At 35.4% G+C, this 19,094-nt stretch overlaps 1 protein-coding gene across 1 annotated transcript in view; it reads left to right on the top strand.

Annotated features, from left to right (window-relative positions):
- LOC105220738 (uncharacterized) overlaps positions 1 to 19,094 on the top strand; it is a 115,640-nt gene that overhangs the window by 42,378 nt on the left and 54,168 nt on the right. The window contains exon 2 of the mRNA XM_011197203.3: positions 15,858 to 15,967. Coding sequence (XP_011195505.1) covers positions 15,858 to 15,967 — 110 coding nt within the window. The remainder of the gene's footprint in view (positions 1 to 15,857; positions 15,968 to 19,094) is intronic.

Here is a 19,094-nt window from a genome sequence, read left to right as displayed (position 1 = left end):
GCCAAAAATTTAACTTTCTACAATTATTGTACTATTGTTGTAAATATTTTTGTAAAAATTGGGACTCTCAGCTTTCGTATTGAAATAGATTAGTATCAGGCCGGTTCAAAATAGTTAAAAAAATTGCTGCTTCAAATTTGGAACAAAAAATAAAAATTATAATACTCTTAGGCTAATTGCTATGATTTTTTCTCTTGAAAACCACCATCAGTACTATTATTCAACTTGCTCTACACTATCAAACGATTTGTATTTGGCTGATATCTTTGAATGTTTTGCTTCCGGACCTTTTCCTAACAGCATTTTTTCGGTAACTTGAAAAATATATTTTTTAGAAAATAGTCGAAACGGATCAATCAAAAATATTTAAAAATTTCTTTGGTCCGTAATTCGGTTCAATCATTCGGAAAAATTTCGATTCGCTCAATGACTTAAATAATTGCTAGAAAAAAAACGAGTTTCCAGTTGAAGATCGAATCCAGTTTCATAACTCACCTTATGGTGAAAAGCTTAAGTGTGGTAAAAATCGGTAAATCGGTTCAATCATTCGAAAAACGGATTTCCAGTTTCCGATTCAAGTTTCATAACTCACCATATGGTGAATACATCAAGTGTGGTAAAAAGTTAAAAAAATTACAACATATTTGTCGTATCTTTAATATCAAGCTCGAGCCTGACTAAAATATAGTTTCTTTAATATCAAACTCGAGGCTGACTAAAATATAGTTTCTATATAGTTTCTTTAAGTATAAAAAATTTCATCTATAAGGGTCTTCGCTGCAGAAAATCTTCACATGAAAATTCAAATAAACTATTTTTGATACCAACAAACACAAAACAACAAATTATCATCATTTACCTCAAATATTTAAAGAAACTATTTATTTGTCTGTCAATATACACCAATTTGTTAGCTAATGGAATTATGATTATACTCATAAATACACTTAAGTGAGATGTTTTAAAATTGTTTTACTACGCATTTATGTAAATCGCATAATTTGCAAATTGAGCTAAATCGATTATTTGCAAAGCAAAGCGAAGATTATCGCAAATGCCGCTATATTTACGGTTAAGTGTAAATAAACGGATTTAAGAAGATGGCAACGATATAGAAATATTATGCAGACAGTTATGCCACATTTGTGTGGAGAAATATATGGTATTTATATAAGTGAGTTAAAGGCAGTTGTGTTTGCAATAAAATTGTCTTAAGTAGATATTTATGTAAATTTTTTTTATATATAAATATGTTCTATTTGACTTAACGATTATTTTGCGGTTTGTTGCTGAAAAGCAGAGGCTCATAATCGATGTGTCGTTGCGGGAAATGTGAAAATTATCGCATATAATTTTTGAAGATGCTTGAAATGAAAAGGAGGTGGAATTTAGCGTTAGCAAAAAATTGGAAATTAATATATATTTTATGTTGTTGTAAACTTTAGAACACAGTGAAGAAAGTTTGACAGTAATAAATTTTCTTTGTTCTTGATTTAAGTAAGGAAGGTTGCTTTCGACCTTCATATATTCTGTATAAAGTCCATTGAAAGTTGGAAACTCTAATATTAGGTTAGAAGTACCGAGGTCCTCATGTTCGATATATGGGGCCTTGACAACCTATGGTCCGATTTCGGTGATGAATGGCGCTGCCACACTATAAACGTAGTATTTGTGCAAAGTTCTGCATCGATATCTTCACTTGTACTTACTTTATATATTGTAAAGTAAACGATTCAGATCGTCTTCAAAGTTCTGGTATATCGGAAGTAGGCGTGGTTGTGAAGCGATTTGGCCTATTTTCACAACATATCATTGGGATGTAAGAAAACTATTACAAACCAAGTTTCATTGAAATCTGTCGACTAGTTCCTGAGATATGGTTTTTGACCCATAAGTGGGCGATGCCACGCCCATTTTTTATTTTGTGAAAAAATCTGAGTGCAGCTTCCTTCTGCTATTTCTTCTGTAAAATTTAGTGTTTCTGGCGTTTTTCGTTAATGAGTTAACGCACTTTTGGTAATATTCAACCTAACCTTTGTATGGGAGGTGGGCGTGGTTATTATCCGATCTCAACTATTTTCATGGTGTGTGGTGGAGTACGTAAGATAACCGACTGCAGACAGTTTGGTTTATATAGCTTTATTGATTTGCGATATAAATACAAAAAACCTATTTGAGGACGGGGCCACGCCCACTTCCCAAAAAAAAAAAAAAAATACATCCAAATATGCCCCTTCTTAGTGCGATCGTTAATTACAAATTTTACATTTATAACTTTATTTGTGGCTTAGTTATGACACTTTATAAGTTTTTGGTTTTCGCCATTTTGTGGGCGTGGCAATGGTCCGATTTTACCCATTTTCGAAAGCAACCTCCTCAGGGAGCCAAGGAATACGTGTTAATCGTTAAGATATCTCAATTTTTACTCAAGTTATCCGTTGCACGGACAGACAGACGGACCGACGGACAGACATCCGGATTTTTACTCGTCACCCTGATCACTTTGGTATATATGACTCTATATCTAACTCGTTTAGTTTTTTGTCTTACAAACAACCGTTATGTGAACAAAACTATAATACTCTCTTAGCAACTTTTGTTGCGAGAGTATAAAAAAAAAACATATTAATTATTATTATTAATTTATTAGCTATAACTGCTTCAATATTCGTTTTTTTTTTTAATCTCATCAGTATATGTCCAACATTCTATATTTTCAAATAACAAAAACAACTGATTCTTTGAAAATTTTCATGGGCTTCCCTTAAGAAAATCGGAATCGAAGAAATTAATATTTAATATTTTTAATAATTTAACAATTTTCAAAATTCCACTCATTGAAGTCACTGACTTTTTAAATTGCTTGCATGTTTAATTAAGTGGCTTCACAGTCACGCAGAATTTATGCTTTCTATAACAAAAACTCCCTTTAACTACATCATTTATGCATTCTTGTGTGTTTTGAAGTTATTCAAAAGCATTTTATATTAACTCAAGCAACGCTATACAAAAGTTATACGCATACTCACACTCCAGTGCCACGTTACGTATACGCCCGGTGGTACCGCTGATGCCTTGTCGCTGACACAAAGTTCTTGATGATTTGCTACACCTTTTCACTTTTTGTTTGACTTTTCATGCAAACCTTTTGTTGTTGTTAATTCATAAACGTATTAATGACTCTAAAATCATGTAGTACATACATACAGAGTACGCACTCATGTCACGATTATGTAAATGAGTAGTTAAGCATATGACATTACGTACATATGTATGTATGTATATAGAAGTGAACACAGGTTCTTTGCTTGTATTAAAACTTCATGAAAATTAATGAACTTTTATGTCACATTAACTGTCGGCATCCTGTAAGTAATCTGCGCGTGTGTATGTGTATATGGTGTGTGAGTGTCTACATTTAATATGCGAAATTGTTGTAGTCACCTTATACAGAAACAGTTATGAAGGTGGTTGGTTCATATTTGTTGTGAATTCTTACGAAATCATTTATTGTTGTTGTACTAATTTTGTTTTTGTGTTGTTGTTGTACTATTTTTGTTTTTTTATTGTTGTTGTACTAATTTTAATGAAATCATTTACTGTGGTTGTTGTACTTGTTCTTTTGTTGTTATATTATATTATCTGTTGTTGTTGTTGTCCACTCAACAGCGCACCAAGCCTCCACCTGAATCCTATAATTAATTTGACTGCTTGTGTGCACCTCCTGGCCGCTGCTGTTGGGCACAACCAGACGATCGTCGACTTCGTGTATACGGTTACTAGGCTTTAGGTCGCTACGTTAATTTAGCAAAAGTCAGCAATCGAAAAAAACGGCGTGAGGACCATATGACTCGGCCAGATGTTGTGTGTAATAATACATAGACACACATACATATAGGTACATATATAATACTATATAGTAGTATAGTAGTATTTGCATGGTCATATGTGTGAAGTATGCAGCAGCATGTTCTTATTACACTTAATGCCTGCAGTTAATTTTCGTCAGGTGAGTTGGCATTTCTGTGCCAACGGCTCGGTCGCTACCTGCCACTTATGACGGCGCTGGCAACGGTTGCGTTTGCCTGGCGTCTCGACCGGTTAACAAACGATGCGTTGATGATGATGGGAATTATTTATTTAACATAAGTGAGCTTCATGATGTATGAGTGAAATATTTCATGCGTAAAATTAAATTAATATTATTTATGTAAGGTTTTTACGTTAACGTCTTCATATGCAGCTGCTTAACGTACCATACATATGTATGCATGTAACAGAGAATAACTGTGAGTATATATTTATGCATAAATGTACATGTATAATTACGCTTAAGCTCATAATAAATACATATTCACACATACACTCATACACACATACACATGCGAAACGATTGCGTGGCATTACGCGTTAATCGCGCTGACTTGCGCTGAATCAAGCATCAATTTGACAAAAGCACCACCAACTGTCGCACACACACATACATACAAACACTTTTTTTATAGTAAGCCACCACCTCAGCCGCTCCTCTGCGCGCTCTTATTAAAATACTGATTCAAATTAAGGCTCTGCGAAGTGTAAAGTGCCCGGCGTATAGGCGCTACAACGGGGATTCACTGCATGATTTATACGCGCCACCACCACAGCCACCGCCGCGCCACCAGCGAGTTAAGTGCGCACACTTAAATTGGCCGACTTTTAACGGCTGTGGGAGCTGCTGTCAGTCGGTCGCCGCCCACTAAAGCGTTTTAAGCGCGCCTGCTGCTGATTAAGGCGCACAACTTGCTGACTGGTTGGGAAAAGAATTTTACAGAACTTATTTTCAGCTCGATTTAAACAATACGCCACATAAACTTTCATTATCTACAACAACAATAATAGCAGCAACAAAATAACGGGAAGCGATATAACTAGCAAGTGTTGCATGAAACATCTCGCTAGAAAGTCAATACATACTTATATACACACTAGTACATACATGTAACAACAACAACCACATATGTATGTATGTATGAACCTACTCTCAAGCTCGCAGTAAGCTTTCTACGCACGGAAGCATGGAAAATGTGCGTATATGTTTGTCTTCACACTTCCAAAGTTGCTACGCGTTTCATATGTTTATATGTATGTATGTTCCTGACTACCGGCTTGGTCGTTGGCAATCAAAATACCAATTCCCAATATTTGTCTACTCACTTAAACATCCTACGTTGAGATTGTTAGCGAAACTGAGCATGACATTGTTGTCTATCTTGCGGTAAACACAAGAAAATTATAACCTACAGTGTTCTTGGCTCGAAAAAAATGTGGTAAAAATTCATAATTTTTTTTAGAAAATTTTTAATAAACTAACGGACTGAAAATGTTCGTATTTTGAATGGCAAGAATTTTTTTGTAAGTAAATTTACTTTTGGTACAAAGGTTTAAAAGTTCTCAAAACTCGAATCCTTACATGATTGAACATACTCAAACTAATGCTATCTATATATGATTATTACTCCAAGGTATTCACAAGACCTCAGAGTGGTTTAGGGAAGACAAGGTAGTGTGAGGGGAGGAATGGTCTTCCTAAAGGCCTAGGTACGTCGTCTGACATCCGCTATACCGAACTATCTATGACCGGGTCGAATCAGAGATATTCCTGATAATCGAAAATGCGGATAATCGATTTCAAAGAAAATCAAACAATATTTTAGTTTGATCTTGGACGTAATGAATCACATCCTTTTATCGCCAACAAGTCCCTGATGCGCTTCAAGTGTACCAACTGCATGGGATCCGATTCGTCCTGTCTTTCAAACCACTTAAAATTAACATCTAGAGTTTCAAAAGCTTCACTTCGTCATATTCTCTCTCTTTACTGTTCAAATCATCAATGATTTCTTCATCAATAAATATTATATTTGGAATCGAGGGTTTTCATTATCGAAGTTCAGTCACGCCTTAACATTCTCTTCATCGCACCCTTCACCAATGCTAAGAATTTCATGGCCACTGTAATTTCTTTAAAACCAATTTAGAATTAAATTGTCAAATAAATCAGAGACGAATGCTTTCGTATAATCGGATAATCGATGTTCGGATAATCGGGATTTCACTGTAATTCGATACTCAGTTTACGACAGCCTGAAAATAGGATTCCTGATGTGGACCTATGGATTATTACTTCCTCTAAAGCTTTCAGTTTCTGAATATTTTCGAATCACCAAAAACATCTAACTGTTCGAGTGTATTGTAGGGTACGAAACCGAACCTAACCCAACTCATGCTTTAGAATGAACTATAAACTATTGGACAACATTCAGTTTAGAGCATTAAAAATTATGGGCTATTAAGGGCTACTAATTTAGACTCTCCAATTCACGACGTGAGGCTAGAGGAAAATTGAATTATATCATTCCGGAAATATTGACAAATCCAGAACTAAATTAGAACACGATTACAGAATGTTGCACCGATTTTTGTGAGAAAGCTATGTTTTTCTTCATTGTTTCTAGAGTCATTATCATAGCTTTAGCATAGGATTAGAGAAATGTTTAGCAGAGTTATGACATCAATCTATAGTATATAACTAACGTTAGTGTGGTTTTGGAAATTGGGAAGAAACTAGCTACCTGTGGTGTTTTGAGGTTGTGAAACATAGACAATCTCATAGCTAACATACAATATAGACTGAAGAAGGCGCACCGAATCAAGAAGATGAATTTATAAAAAAAGTGTAAAGTATTCGAAAATATAAGAATCTTCTGAGAACTACTTATTTTTCCTGCTCTCTTGAAACACTGTACCAAAACAACCAAACGTTCTCAGAAACAAACACACCCAAACATATATCGATATATTCATATAAGTATGTATATTTCGTATTTGCTTTTGTAAATCCGTTGTATACTTTGCCAACGCAGGAAAATAAAAAAAAACGCGCGGTAATTGTCAGAAGGACGCACTCAACGATACAAAATCCCCCACTGGAATTACGGCGAATAATAATAACGTAGTCACAAGGCAAGGCAGGGCAAAACTGCTGTGCGCTTAATAATAATAGAGGCTTTATTCAAATTTATATGAGAGCTTTATGCATAAAAACCAAAAAGCCGATTGTAACAAAAACACAACAACAACACATACAAACATTTACAGATATATGTAGTGTATATTTATACATACATATATAATTGAGCCGCGTGAAAATATGTGTAATTGTTTGGCCGTTTGGCCGTATAAAAGTTAAGCACTTGTGCCAACGCATATTTGATATTAAACAATTCCTACAATTCAATTAAAACTTTTCAGCTGCAAATACATATAATAGTTAAGCAGAAATTAGATGAGCGAAAGCGGACGCTGCCAAAAAATGAAGAAAAAAAAGTTGCTAAAACAATTTGGGGAACCACAAGTGCACACAAAAGTACTTAACAATAATGTTTTTGAAATATTTTCTACTTACTTTTCACATTTTCGTTTGTTCTCGACTTTTTCTCTTCTTTTCTCTTTTTTCTATTTTGTGGGTAATTAATGTACACTGCCCATTTCCGTACTCATTCCTGCTTTTCCAAATGGAATTAGTGTATTCATTCGTTCATTCACTTCTGCGGCACAGTAAATTCGAATTTAGTTAATTGTAGTTTTAAATTTTAATACCGCAGAAATGGAAATGATGTGGGAAATGCAGTTAAAGTTTGCTAACCTCAATTGAGTTGGTGTAGTAGATATTTACTATGGGGGAAACCAATTTAATTTTTAATAAAGATAGATAGAAACTGCCCTGACGAAGGCAACAAAAAAATTATTATATTATATAATTATTCTGAACATTTTGGGGGAATACTTCTCATATAATCCAATTTTCTATCCAAAAACAAAATTTCACCTGATTCGTTCATTTTACAATATATAAATCAAGCGTCACTGAATGTACCGGAAAAATTTCCACGACAGACGGTTCTACGTAATCGGAATTATTTTGGGAATATTTTACGTTGCTACAACAACAACAACATTAACATACCGGTGTAAAACTTTGCACAACTTCTCAATTGGAGGTTTGGCATCACTCATCACAAAATTGTCCAAATTGTACCATAACTTTTCAAGGCCCCAGATATCGAGCATGAAGATTTATGGGTAATTTGTTACCGAAATTATTAGTAACCTCTCAGATATTTTAATGTAATTCAGAGGAAATATTTTTCTTCCAATAGGATGTCTCTGTACGAAAAATAGTTTAAATCGGTTCATAACATTCCTAATTTAAGGAAATGAAATCGGTATATATACCCCATATACTAATCATATAATATGTGTTATCATAATAAAATTTCTAAGAAACTGGTTATTAAAAATAGATCTTCCCCTAGCGGCTATATACCCAATATAGTGATGAAATCGATCTAGTCCCCATACTCCTATTACAATAAAGTTTCACCAATATCTAAAAGTGTTTTTATATCTTCGAGCCTTGGGTGGGTATAAAATGTTCGGTAAAAGTTCGGCTAAGCTCGGGCCTAAGCCCTTCCATACTTTTTAGACTAATTTTAAAACCAAAAGTTTCGAAAACAGTGTTGAAAATCCTGGTGGATCATGAACAGGCACACCTACACCCTTTACGGGTCCTTTAAGGCTCTTAATCAGCTGGACCATAATTAAATTATTGTTTAAATTGTCTCCTCAACACACACTGTCTTGCTCTGACACTATTTAGTTCTTAACTGAAGCCTGCGTACCTCATTTTTCTTTGCTTTGGTATGGTGAATTTCAATTTGAGCGAGAGATACATTACTTTACTCTCTCTCTCGACAGTGAGAATACAAACTCCTCTTTCCGTGATCATTATCAAGATCGATTGATTACTCATATTTTATTTTCTTTTGCTGTTAAACTCATTACTGATTTTACTTGATTGAGTACTCATGATTACTTTTAATATATGAGGACTGAAATTATGAGTAGTCCTATTATTTTGAGGCTTTCTCGCAGTTTGAAGAAATTTAAAATTTCCAATAAAGTCATTAAATTTGCAAAATAAAGAGACTTAGTTATCAAAAATTTGCATAAATTTACACATCTGCCATTTTGTTTAAGTTTTATGCGGCAGTTATGCATGAAAGTTCAAGCTTGACAGCTGTTGCCAGGCCCAGTTAACGCCAAATCACATGCACGAGTAAATATAGGCCTCTATGCATAAACATATGGGTATGTCAGTAAGTAGCATATAAAATAACAAACATGTTTACTTCCATATGTACCGATAGATATACATAACGAGCATATGTCTATTACGACTACACGGCTGACTGCCCATAAATATGCCAAATTATGGCGCAATTTGTTCCGCACTCGTCCCATGGCCCCTTAAGTAATTCCGATTAAAGTGCAAATTTTGCGCCAATTATCACAAATTTGTGTACATCACCATGCCAATGATTTGTTTTGTAACGGTTTATGGGTGCGTTCGTCAATAATTCGAGCAACTACATAGTCAAGCGGCTAATTGACCGTTCGACTTAATATTGAATCTGTAATCATCGATTATTGGGTCAACTCTGACGGTTTAGCCGGGAGCTTAGTAAACAAATACATACTCACATACATATTGGATATATATTCATCGGCCTTGTTGCCTGTTGTTGTGCGGAACGCGTCCAGGTGAGTTTACTAATCACGCACACACATATACAGTTACACTCAATTAGTTTGGTGTGCTCGGCACTCCTCTAAATTGATCTAGCACACACACACACACACATACTGATGCATATAGTATTGCCTCAAATGTTGATGTGGCCTCATTCGAGCCGATTCGCCAAAACAGTCCCGCAGGAGCACTTCGCTGCAGCAACTCAACGAGCAACGCTGCCAATTTAATTTAATAAATTGAAGGTTGGTCTCACATACCAGTGTCGGCCTGATAGCCAAATGTTCATAGTTGCTACCTGCTGCGGGAAGCCACCGCCTGCCACACTGTCCACACAGTGGCTGTTTGGCAAGCGTTCGTGTTTACTCGGCGTATTAATTGTTTCTATAGTAATTGTTTGCCGTTCAATATGCCACAAGTTTGCTCTCAAAGCGGCCATATTTTGGCCAATAAGTAAATGCATTTGTGTGTACACACCAACACACGCGCACACACACGCCGATAGAGTCTTGAGCAAGCACTGCGTTGCTTGTTTGCTAGTATGTATATTTGTACGTAATTAATTGATTGAAGTCCTTTCTGCATATTTGTACCGTCCGCATGCCTCAATACGCTTACTGAGTTTTGCAAATGTAACGATAGGTGCTGAGGGGAATATTTGAGAATGTTCAAGCAGAAGAAAGTGAGGAGGTGCGTAAGAATTTGCATTTTCTTGCGAATTCTTATATATCTACAATCTTGATGGAAAATATAATATTTAATAATATTGACAGATAATGTCCTCATTTGGTTCTTAAAAACGTCAAAGAAGCAGCATGCCTTGCTTATAAATGTAATATCTCATATTATTTTATAATCGAGTGGCAATAACTTAAATTAATAACAAAAATTCGTTAATTTTTCTGAATTCAGTGGAATTCGTTAACAAATAAGCGGCATAAACTCTGGGAAATTTCTTTTCAGGGAAATTTTATCGATTTGGTTGCGTTTGTGAACTTGGAGAGATAGGAGAGTAAAATAAATTAATTTTCTTGAATCAAAATTTTCCTTATTGATAGGTTGCCTCTTGATGTCTCCGGTCGAACACCTACACAATGAGGCACGTTTGTTACATGTGAAGGAGCATAAATAAAGAAATACTCTCCAAACAGTTTCTGTTGGGATGTTTTCGACAATCACTGAACGCCATTGAGAGAGGAACTAGAGTGACCCCCGCGCAAATTCGTTCTGGATACTGTAATAGACTAAACTCCTACCTATCCAAACAGAACTCCGTCATACCCAACATATGTCCTACATGCAAAGAGTACTCGCATGACACTAACCACTTCTTTGCATGTCCACTTAACCACACACGTCTAACACCTCTTTCTATTTGGTCCTACCCTGTCCAAACAGCTCGTTTCCTGGGCCTCCGTTAGATGACAATTGATTTATACTTGAAGCTTAAGGTTTGGGTAATCGCTACAACAACAACAATAATTTGCACTTACGTGACTGCCAGAGTCTTTTGGTCTAGTGTCGTATGAGGTCCACTGTTCAGCTCGACGCAATAGTAGGAGTCTGTACTGTACACTGTTTAATGGACTTAGGGAGACTTAGGAAGACAAGATTGATTCCTCTAGACACTTTCTTCTTCGTTGCCTGCCCAGCTCCACTAGTTTCGGCGAATAAACCGCCTCAATAAATTTGTAACAGGCTCAAATCGTTTTATCGACTCTTGAAAATCTGTGGAATCTCTTTTAATGAGTTTGCGGCATCACAAAGAACTTACTGTCATTATTTTAACTGTGCAAGTGAGATCCGTTGGATCAGCCCTTTAACCCAACCCAACCCTGCTTGAAGCTCCATATTTATTTCAACCTAATATTTTCAGAATGATCTTTTCCGCTCACTATGCTCTCCTGTATATATGTAAGTTGTTGGTGCGTGTGGAATTTTTTATATAGAAGTGCCAGTAAATTTCAATTGTCGGTTTTCAGATTACTCTTTTTCTGCCGTGTTTTTTTCGAAATCTATTTTTCTACGCGCTATTTTGCATTGTATAACAGCCAAAAGAAGAAATTAAACTGAAACCAGCAACAATAAAGCTATAATGGCCATCTGTAAGCGCTGTAGCAAAATAGAAACCGTTGAACGACCCAATCCGTTATCGGCTACCACTATCTATACCTCCACTCCCTATTCGTTGTACGCCCACTGCACGGCTGGTCGCCTTGCGGCGCAACGCAATATTTTGAAATAATTAACGGTCGGCTGAGCAGTCACTTTGCTTCATTTTGAGTGGCTTAGCTGAAATCTAGAAAGCATAAGAGACGAGCTGACTTACGCCACAGCGATGCAATCGCAACGAGAGATTGCTGGATTTTCGCCGCGCTGTGTACTCCCACAAGTTTGTTTTGTCACTCGTTGCGTCCACACTTGTTCTGTTGGGCGCGGGCTCAGGCTCATTCTTTTTCTTCTACGCCTTCTGCTTCAACGATTTTTTAGGCTTTCGCTGCCGTTAAGTGCGTACGCGAGCATTGTTCGAGTGTCAGTCAGGCTTGAGTTTCTTCTGGTTTCTTTGTGTTGGCTTTTCCTCTTTTGTGGCCAATTTATAGCATTCAAATTTATTATGCTCGCTTTGTGATTTGCCATTTAAATGCGATTTGTTATTATTGTAGCTGTTGTTGTTGCCTTGTGTGTTGTGCTGTGTTGTATTGTAAGCTCAATGTTTATTTGGTGGGGATTAAGAAGATTTATGACCATATGGGCCGCCGGCGAGTACGGCGCGCAGTTCCTGTATCGCCAATCGACTTGCCGTTTGTGGTGTTTTCTCAGCGGAGTGCTTCAAAATGGTGACTGGCGTATTTAATATTCAACTGCAGTAAGCGCAAGTAATAGTCGATCCCTCGGTTCCGAAGTCTGCCTCAACCTACATATGGGATGCTGGGTCGAAAAAGCGCTTAATTGAATGATTAATAAGCGGGTAACAGTTGGCACAATATTTAATACCAGATAAAATCGCTAACTGTTAAGCGATACGTGGCGCTGTTCGAGCTGGGCCACATACAAAATATGGATATATACACCCATACTATATATACATGTATGTTAACAAAATAAAATTCACTTTGTATTTTTGCAGTATTTGTTTACCTGCCATGTGTTGTTGTTATAGTTGTTGTTGTTGCGAAAGTATAACTATACCCAAATGGCCATAAAATCGCGCTACAATGGCTTTTAATAAACCCATAAATCTGCTCATAAATTGGAAATCGATTTTTTGTTTCCACTTTTTCCAACGCAAATGCGTTTTTCTTAATCTAGACTCTGTCCTCCACTACTTTTACTACCGTTAGAGAGCGAGTTGAGTGGCTGCTGCTGCCTCGCATCCATTTAGTCGATATTCATTGCCATTTGTGCGCTCAAAGAAGGATAGAAAAAATAATAAAGCCATCAACGACATTGTAGTAGATGCAAAGTGTTTACTATTTGGCCAAGAATAGCGTAGAATTGAAAAATGACAGAAAAGGGCTGCGCGAAAAAGGAGCAACGCAAAAGCGATCAAGTGTGTGATGTCTGTCACTGGCTTTACGGTCCTAAATCGCCTTAGCCGCTTTGCGTTTGCAAATGATAATATTTTCTCAAGACCGCACTTTTCACCGCACAACCGCCTTTCCTATTACCGTAAATTGAGAAAGGTTCTTCAAAAATACACTTAAGTGTGTGCATACTTATACTCCAATACAAACATTTTTAAATAGTCGTGGGAATTGAGAAATTGGAAGACCATGAGTGAATGATAGATATTTTTGGTGTTCTGGGGAGCTTTCACAAGTGAAAGCTCGCATATATCGCAGAACAAGAACACCGAGCTTCGACTGAAACATTTTAAATATTGAAATATTAATTATGCTATATTCTACGTACATATGGGATTAAAAAATTGAAACAAAATGTTGCCACCTTTTCAAAACTTTCAATGAAGAGATCAATTCCTATAATATGGGTATCCAACTGAAGGTTGTATAGAAAGCTTTGCAGAAATTTTAATTGATATTTACGAATTATGAAAATATTAAAAAAAAAATGTCAAAAAATTCAAAACATAACCTCTATATTACAATATTGGGTTAGGGTAGGCTGTAGGCAAATAGGTCCCACATAGACCAGTTATGATCCTTAGCGATACCAGATGGAGTGCCATGTAGTCCATCTAATGATCTAAATTAGGGAAATATATGATGATAGAGTTAAGAAAGATAATAAGTAATACTAGGAGTATGTAGTATAGATTCCATGGCTAAGAAGCAGTCAGAAAACTTTGATTGTATATACAAAATGAAAGTGAAATGGTGTAGTTAATGACACATTCGGCCAGAACTTTGAACAAAAATATTAGTCATTTCAGTTATCTATTCGCCCCTCTTGGGGGAGAGCTCAACTTTAGGTTCACACATCGTACATTTAACCTGAAAAAATTCAAACATTTTGTCTTGATTTCAAATCATCGGTTCCTAAAATATCATGACTCGAAGTATTCATTGTGTATATATAATTCATTCTGATCCATGGGCCTCTTATTTTTGAAAAAGCTTTGAAAAACTACATATTTACTTCCATTGTAAAATATTTCGTGGATACAAGTAGAACTTCAGCAACCAAATACATTTTCGAAATATACACAACCACTCAGCTTTATTTAAGTTCACTTAAATCGCTTTAAGGTACAAATGTGTCTCACAATGTGACGAATATCACATGATTTACATTCCTGAAAATCTTTCACTTTGTACACATTCCTCAGAACTATACCACACACCGACTTACTTATATATAAATTCCCTTTATACTTGCACTGTATTAGCACTTATAGACGCTTAAAGTGAATTTCGATAAGCTTAAACCAATGCTGCCAACGTCTTTTGCTGGAATGATAATATTTTTATATGGTACATACGAGTATATTTTCATGTATGTATATACCCAGCAGTAAATGTAATGGTTGCGCTTTCTCAAATCCACTATTTTTCCATGATTTAACATTTATGAAGCTTCAACGAAAAGCCACGACTTTAACTAGGTTGTATTACCTATGTATATCTATATATAAATTGACTCATTTCATACTCTGGTATCTACAAAGAAATGTTTACTTTCCTTTCGCCGCTGGGTATGTGTATTTTTATCTTCCATAACATACGACTACAGATATATATTGCTGTGTAAGTGAGTATTTGCCTTAAAATATCTGCACAAATATTTTTAAAAATCCTCTGGCGTTTACAAAATGAGCATTATATTTGTACTTGTTTCTGTGATGATGTGTTCAATACGCCATAGTATTAACTGGCATCAGCAACAAATCACATGTGTGCAAAGTGTCATGTCAACGCCTTGTCAGGGATTAACTTGTATACGGAGAAGCCATTACCGCAGCGACTATTCATAAATCTATTATGATTATGAATAATTTAGTAGCTAGATGGTATATTTTGTATGTACATATAGTATATACTAACGAATTTATTGATGTAATTGAATATCTGAATTGTATATTTTTTTCTCTTAAATATTGTATACTTGTGGAATTTAATAAGCTTAATGTTGGAAATAATGTATTGAAAGAGATACTGAAGTTCAATAAGTAAAAACTTTTCTGTTTAAGAGCGGCAAAAGAATACTCAACCTCAGACAAAATTACCGCTCGGCTTCCAATTCTTCTCTAAATTTTCATTCAAACATCGAAATCAATCGTTTTTTTTCAACATAACCTTTGGGACCTAACAGGTCTATTTTTAAATTCATTTCACAATTTTATTATATCCATAAGAAAATATAATTATATAGAAGAACGTATTTTCAAAATAAACACTTATAAACTGGATTCAGACATTCTCTCATTTTTCGTAACTAACCGACATATACCGGGCGGCCAACATTTGACGTCTTCAGCAAAATTTACGGTTAATAATTTCACCATATTTAAACTCAAATAAAATTCATTATTTAAGCCAGCAAATTCGCAGATGAAATAAGTGTTGAGTTGTAAATTGGGGCACATATTATCTATATAATTTAGTGGTTTGCCTAAAAAAATGTCTTGCCTTTTTACATTTACACTATACTAAGCTCACCTTTGGGGGATTATTTTCCCAAAAGAATTACTTCCAAAACAAGAGTAAACTTCTTTTTTGATAACATTTCTTATGTTGATTTTCCCACTTTCTTCCTCTTGCAGATGGACAATCTGAGCTGGATGTGCAATTAGTGGTGCCGCGGTATGTGGAGCGCGGCTCCAGCGCCACGATGAAATGCAAGCACAATGTGCGACCGGAAATACTTTATAAGGTAAGCAAAGGGTTTCTTCTTTATTTTCTTTTTCGTACGTATACATTCTCTTGAGATAACGGTTGGAAACAGTTGCAGCGTGCAATTTCTGCCATGTTAATGATTTTTATTTGACCACCTGGGGAAGCTTTCACTGGTCAAGGAAGCGTGTTAAAAAGTGAATTTAGAGATGCTAAAGAAGTGCATGCAAATGAAAAGAAATGCACAAAGCAGAAAGTACATAATGAAATTAAGAGCATGTTGCTGTAAAGTTTAGATATTTGGAGTTGCCACCTGTTTGAAAAATAAAATTTACTTCGATATGTGAATAAAAGATGTTACCAAATGTAATATATTTTTTGAAAAATAACTTAAGGTCAAAATATATTTCAAACAGAGTTGCCATTTTCGAAAAAAAAAATTAAAATTTATCAAACAAAATATTAATCTAAACTATATGGAAAAGCTTTGTGCTGAAATTTATTAAGATCAACTTTTAAATAACTTTAGACCATCCCTTGTTTGGTCCACGGTCTCGAATTTAAATATTTAATTTGACTTCTGGGTTACAGCACTCTAAATATTTTTTATGGGCGTGGCAATGCAGCCAATCAAGCTTTTAAACTTTTCAACAGCTCCGAGGATGACACCACAAGTGTCAAGAAAACTTGGTCAAATATTTAGCAGAAATGTAAAAAAGCTTAAGCATCTTCATACGAGTCCATTTAGTTTTATTTTAAGTAAATTAAAATTTATACACAGACTAATGTAAGACACTTCTTGTGCGAACAGCATCAAAGCCGTTTTTTTGTGCTCTGAAATTCCTTTACTTAACGCCTTTCAGCAATTTACATACCATTTGCTTTGGCTTTTGTAATTTTCTTTTCCTGTGCTAATTAGCACAGAGTAGAAAAAATCTCAGTAATTCCACAAAAATCTCTTCTCCGACTAACTTTAAGCTATCTGCTGCTTAAGTTAATGAAAAACACAAAAATTCAAGCGAAGAAGAAATGGAGAATAGAAAGGCATTGCTTTGGATTAAGATTTCAGGCACTTTGAAATACTTGAGCGCAGCGCCTGAGTGATCTCATTTCGGAATTGGCACTTTCGGCCTTAGCTTTGTGCATCTTTTCTCTACGATTCGACTGGTTCTAGGTCAGAGTCGCAAACTTGCCAAAAAACTTTTTACCCACCACCTTCCATTGAAAGTTCAGATGTGTGAATCAAGCAGAAGACAAACGTTCAATTAAATTTGTGAGAGAGATATTTTCGCTAAGCATCCGTCCATATTAAAAGTTTCGTGGACACAACAGTGCGGTAAAACTATTTATATATTATAAATAATTTATTCTTAAACTATTTAGTTTTACTTATCGCGTATTTTGTGTCAATCAATTCACAGTTTTCACCAAAAAAACTTATGTATTTATACTTTTACCTTTGGCATCGAAAATGTTCATATATTGTCAAGGCTGGCTATTTAAGAATCAACTCACGCATATCCAGCTGCTCTTTCTCAGTTAAATTTATTCCACCACCGACAAATACCGCCAATAGCCCGGATTGCATGCTCACTTAAGAAAGTTTCTGTCAGCCGTGTCGGCTGTCACGCCAAAGCTTCGCCAGCGTCCAAGTTCTGTTCGTGGAGATGGCAATTAATTTCACTTCAGTAGGTTATTATCGACACGAATGAAGGAGGAAAAGTTCAGAAAAATAGTGGAATTCGAATACACTTTCCAGCTGTGAAATTTGTTTCAATGCCATACGAATATTTACTTACGTGTAAGTTAATTGGGTCATCTTTGCCTTCAGCCAACAGTGCTTTCAAAGAAATCTGAAATGAAACGACGACGAATGTGAGAGGAATATTGGGTATAAATGGAGTGTAAATATGTGATTTTCATTGAGAAATTCTTCAACTTCTGGGAATCGATTAAAGCTGTTGTAGGAATTAAAAAGGAATCATAAATATTCGGAAGAAGTCTATCTCAAGCGTCATTTATGATATTTTAACACTTTTCATAAAAAAAAAAACCAACTTAATTTCGAAACACATTCGAAAATTTTAATATGTTTCAACCAATTCTAAAAATTCGAACTTAATTTCGAATGATATTCGAAAGTTTTAAGATGATTAAACACTTACAAAAAAATTCGAACTTAATTTCGAAACATTTTCGAAAATTTAAATATATTTAAACACTTTCGAAACCACATTCGAACATAATTTCGAAACAAATTCGAAAATTTTAAGACGTTTACACACTTGTGAAAAAAAATCGATATATATTCTGATGTTTTGGGGCATTTAAACACTTAACAACAACTTCGAAAAAATTCGAACTTAATTTCGAAACAAATTCGGAAAATTTTCTTTCTACTCTTAGGTTTTACAGGTAAAAATTATACATTAGAAAAACTTTTGGTGTTAATTGCTTCATTTTAAAACTTTTATTCGGATTACACGTAGTTATGCGAGATTTCATTTAATTATAATTATAGGCTAGCTTTACAAATGAAAATTTAGTTTAAATGTACTATAATTAAACTATAAATATTTTATGTTGAAGCACTTTAAAGCACTCGTGCTCACAGACTACTTATTAAGTACAAAAAACGTGGCAACGCCCACTTTACAAGCAATTAAGTATTATAATGAGGCGAATGAAAATGCAATAAGGAGCAGGCCCCGCCCCGTTGTCTAAACTACACAGTTTACTTTAATGTATGCATTTTCCAGCTCCACACAAACACAAGAGAAACAACAACAGCAAGAACAACATAAACGACACAAAAATGAAAATCAAATTCACACAAAAGCCTGCAGCAGCTAATGTGTCGCGGGGCGCGGGGATTATGGTCGCGTTATTTTAATTGCAATCCGCGTCTAATTAGTATAATTAACTGAATATCGGAACACTCATTAATTGACCAAATTTGCCCAAGAACGACGACGAAAAAATTGCCCTGTTATTGTGGCCGAATGGCAGCGGAAAGGCAAATAAAGGTGAAACAAGTGAGTTGCTGGTGGTTATGGAAATGGAAATGTGAATGACTGAAAGCGACCGCAGCGCACACACATGAATTGAAGTGAGTTGAAGGCGGCTCAAACGGTCAGCTGGCAGGCAATCGTGGACTGGGCGCATAG

Source organism: Zeugodacus cucurbitae, chromosome 2 (assembly GCF_028554725.1).
Source record: "Zeugodacus cucurbitae isolate PBARC_wt_2022May chromosome 2, idZeuCucr1.2, whole genome shotgun sequence".
In the NCBI taxonomy this organism is placed as follows: Eukaryota; Metazoa; Arthropoda; class Insecta; order Diptera; family Tephritidae; genus Zeugodacus; species Zeugodacus cucurbitae.
This window is presented reverse-complemented; position numbering and strand designations above follow the sequence as displayed.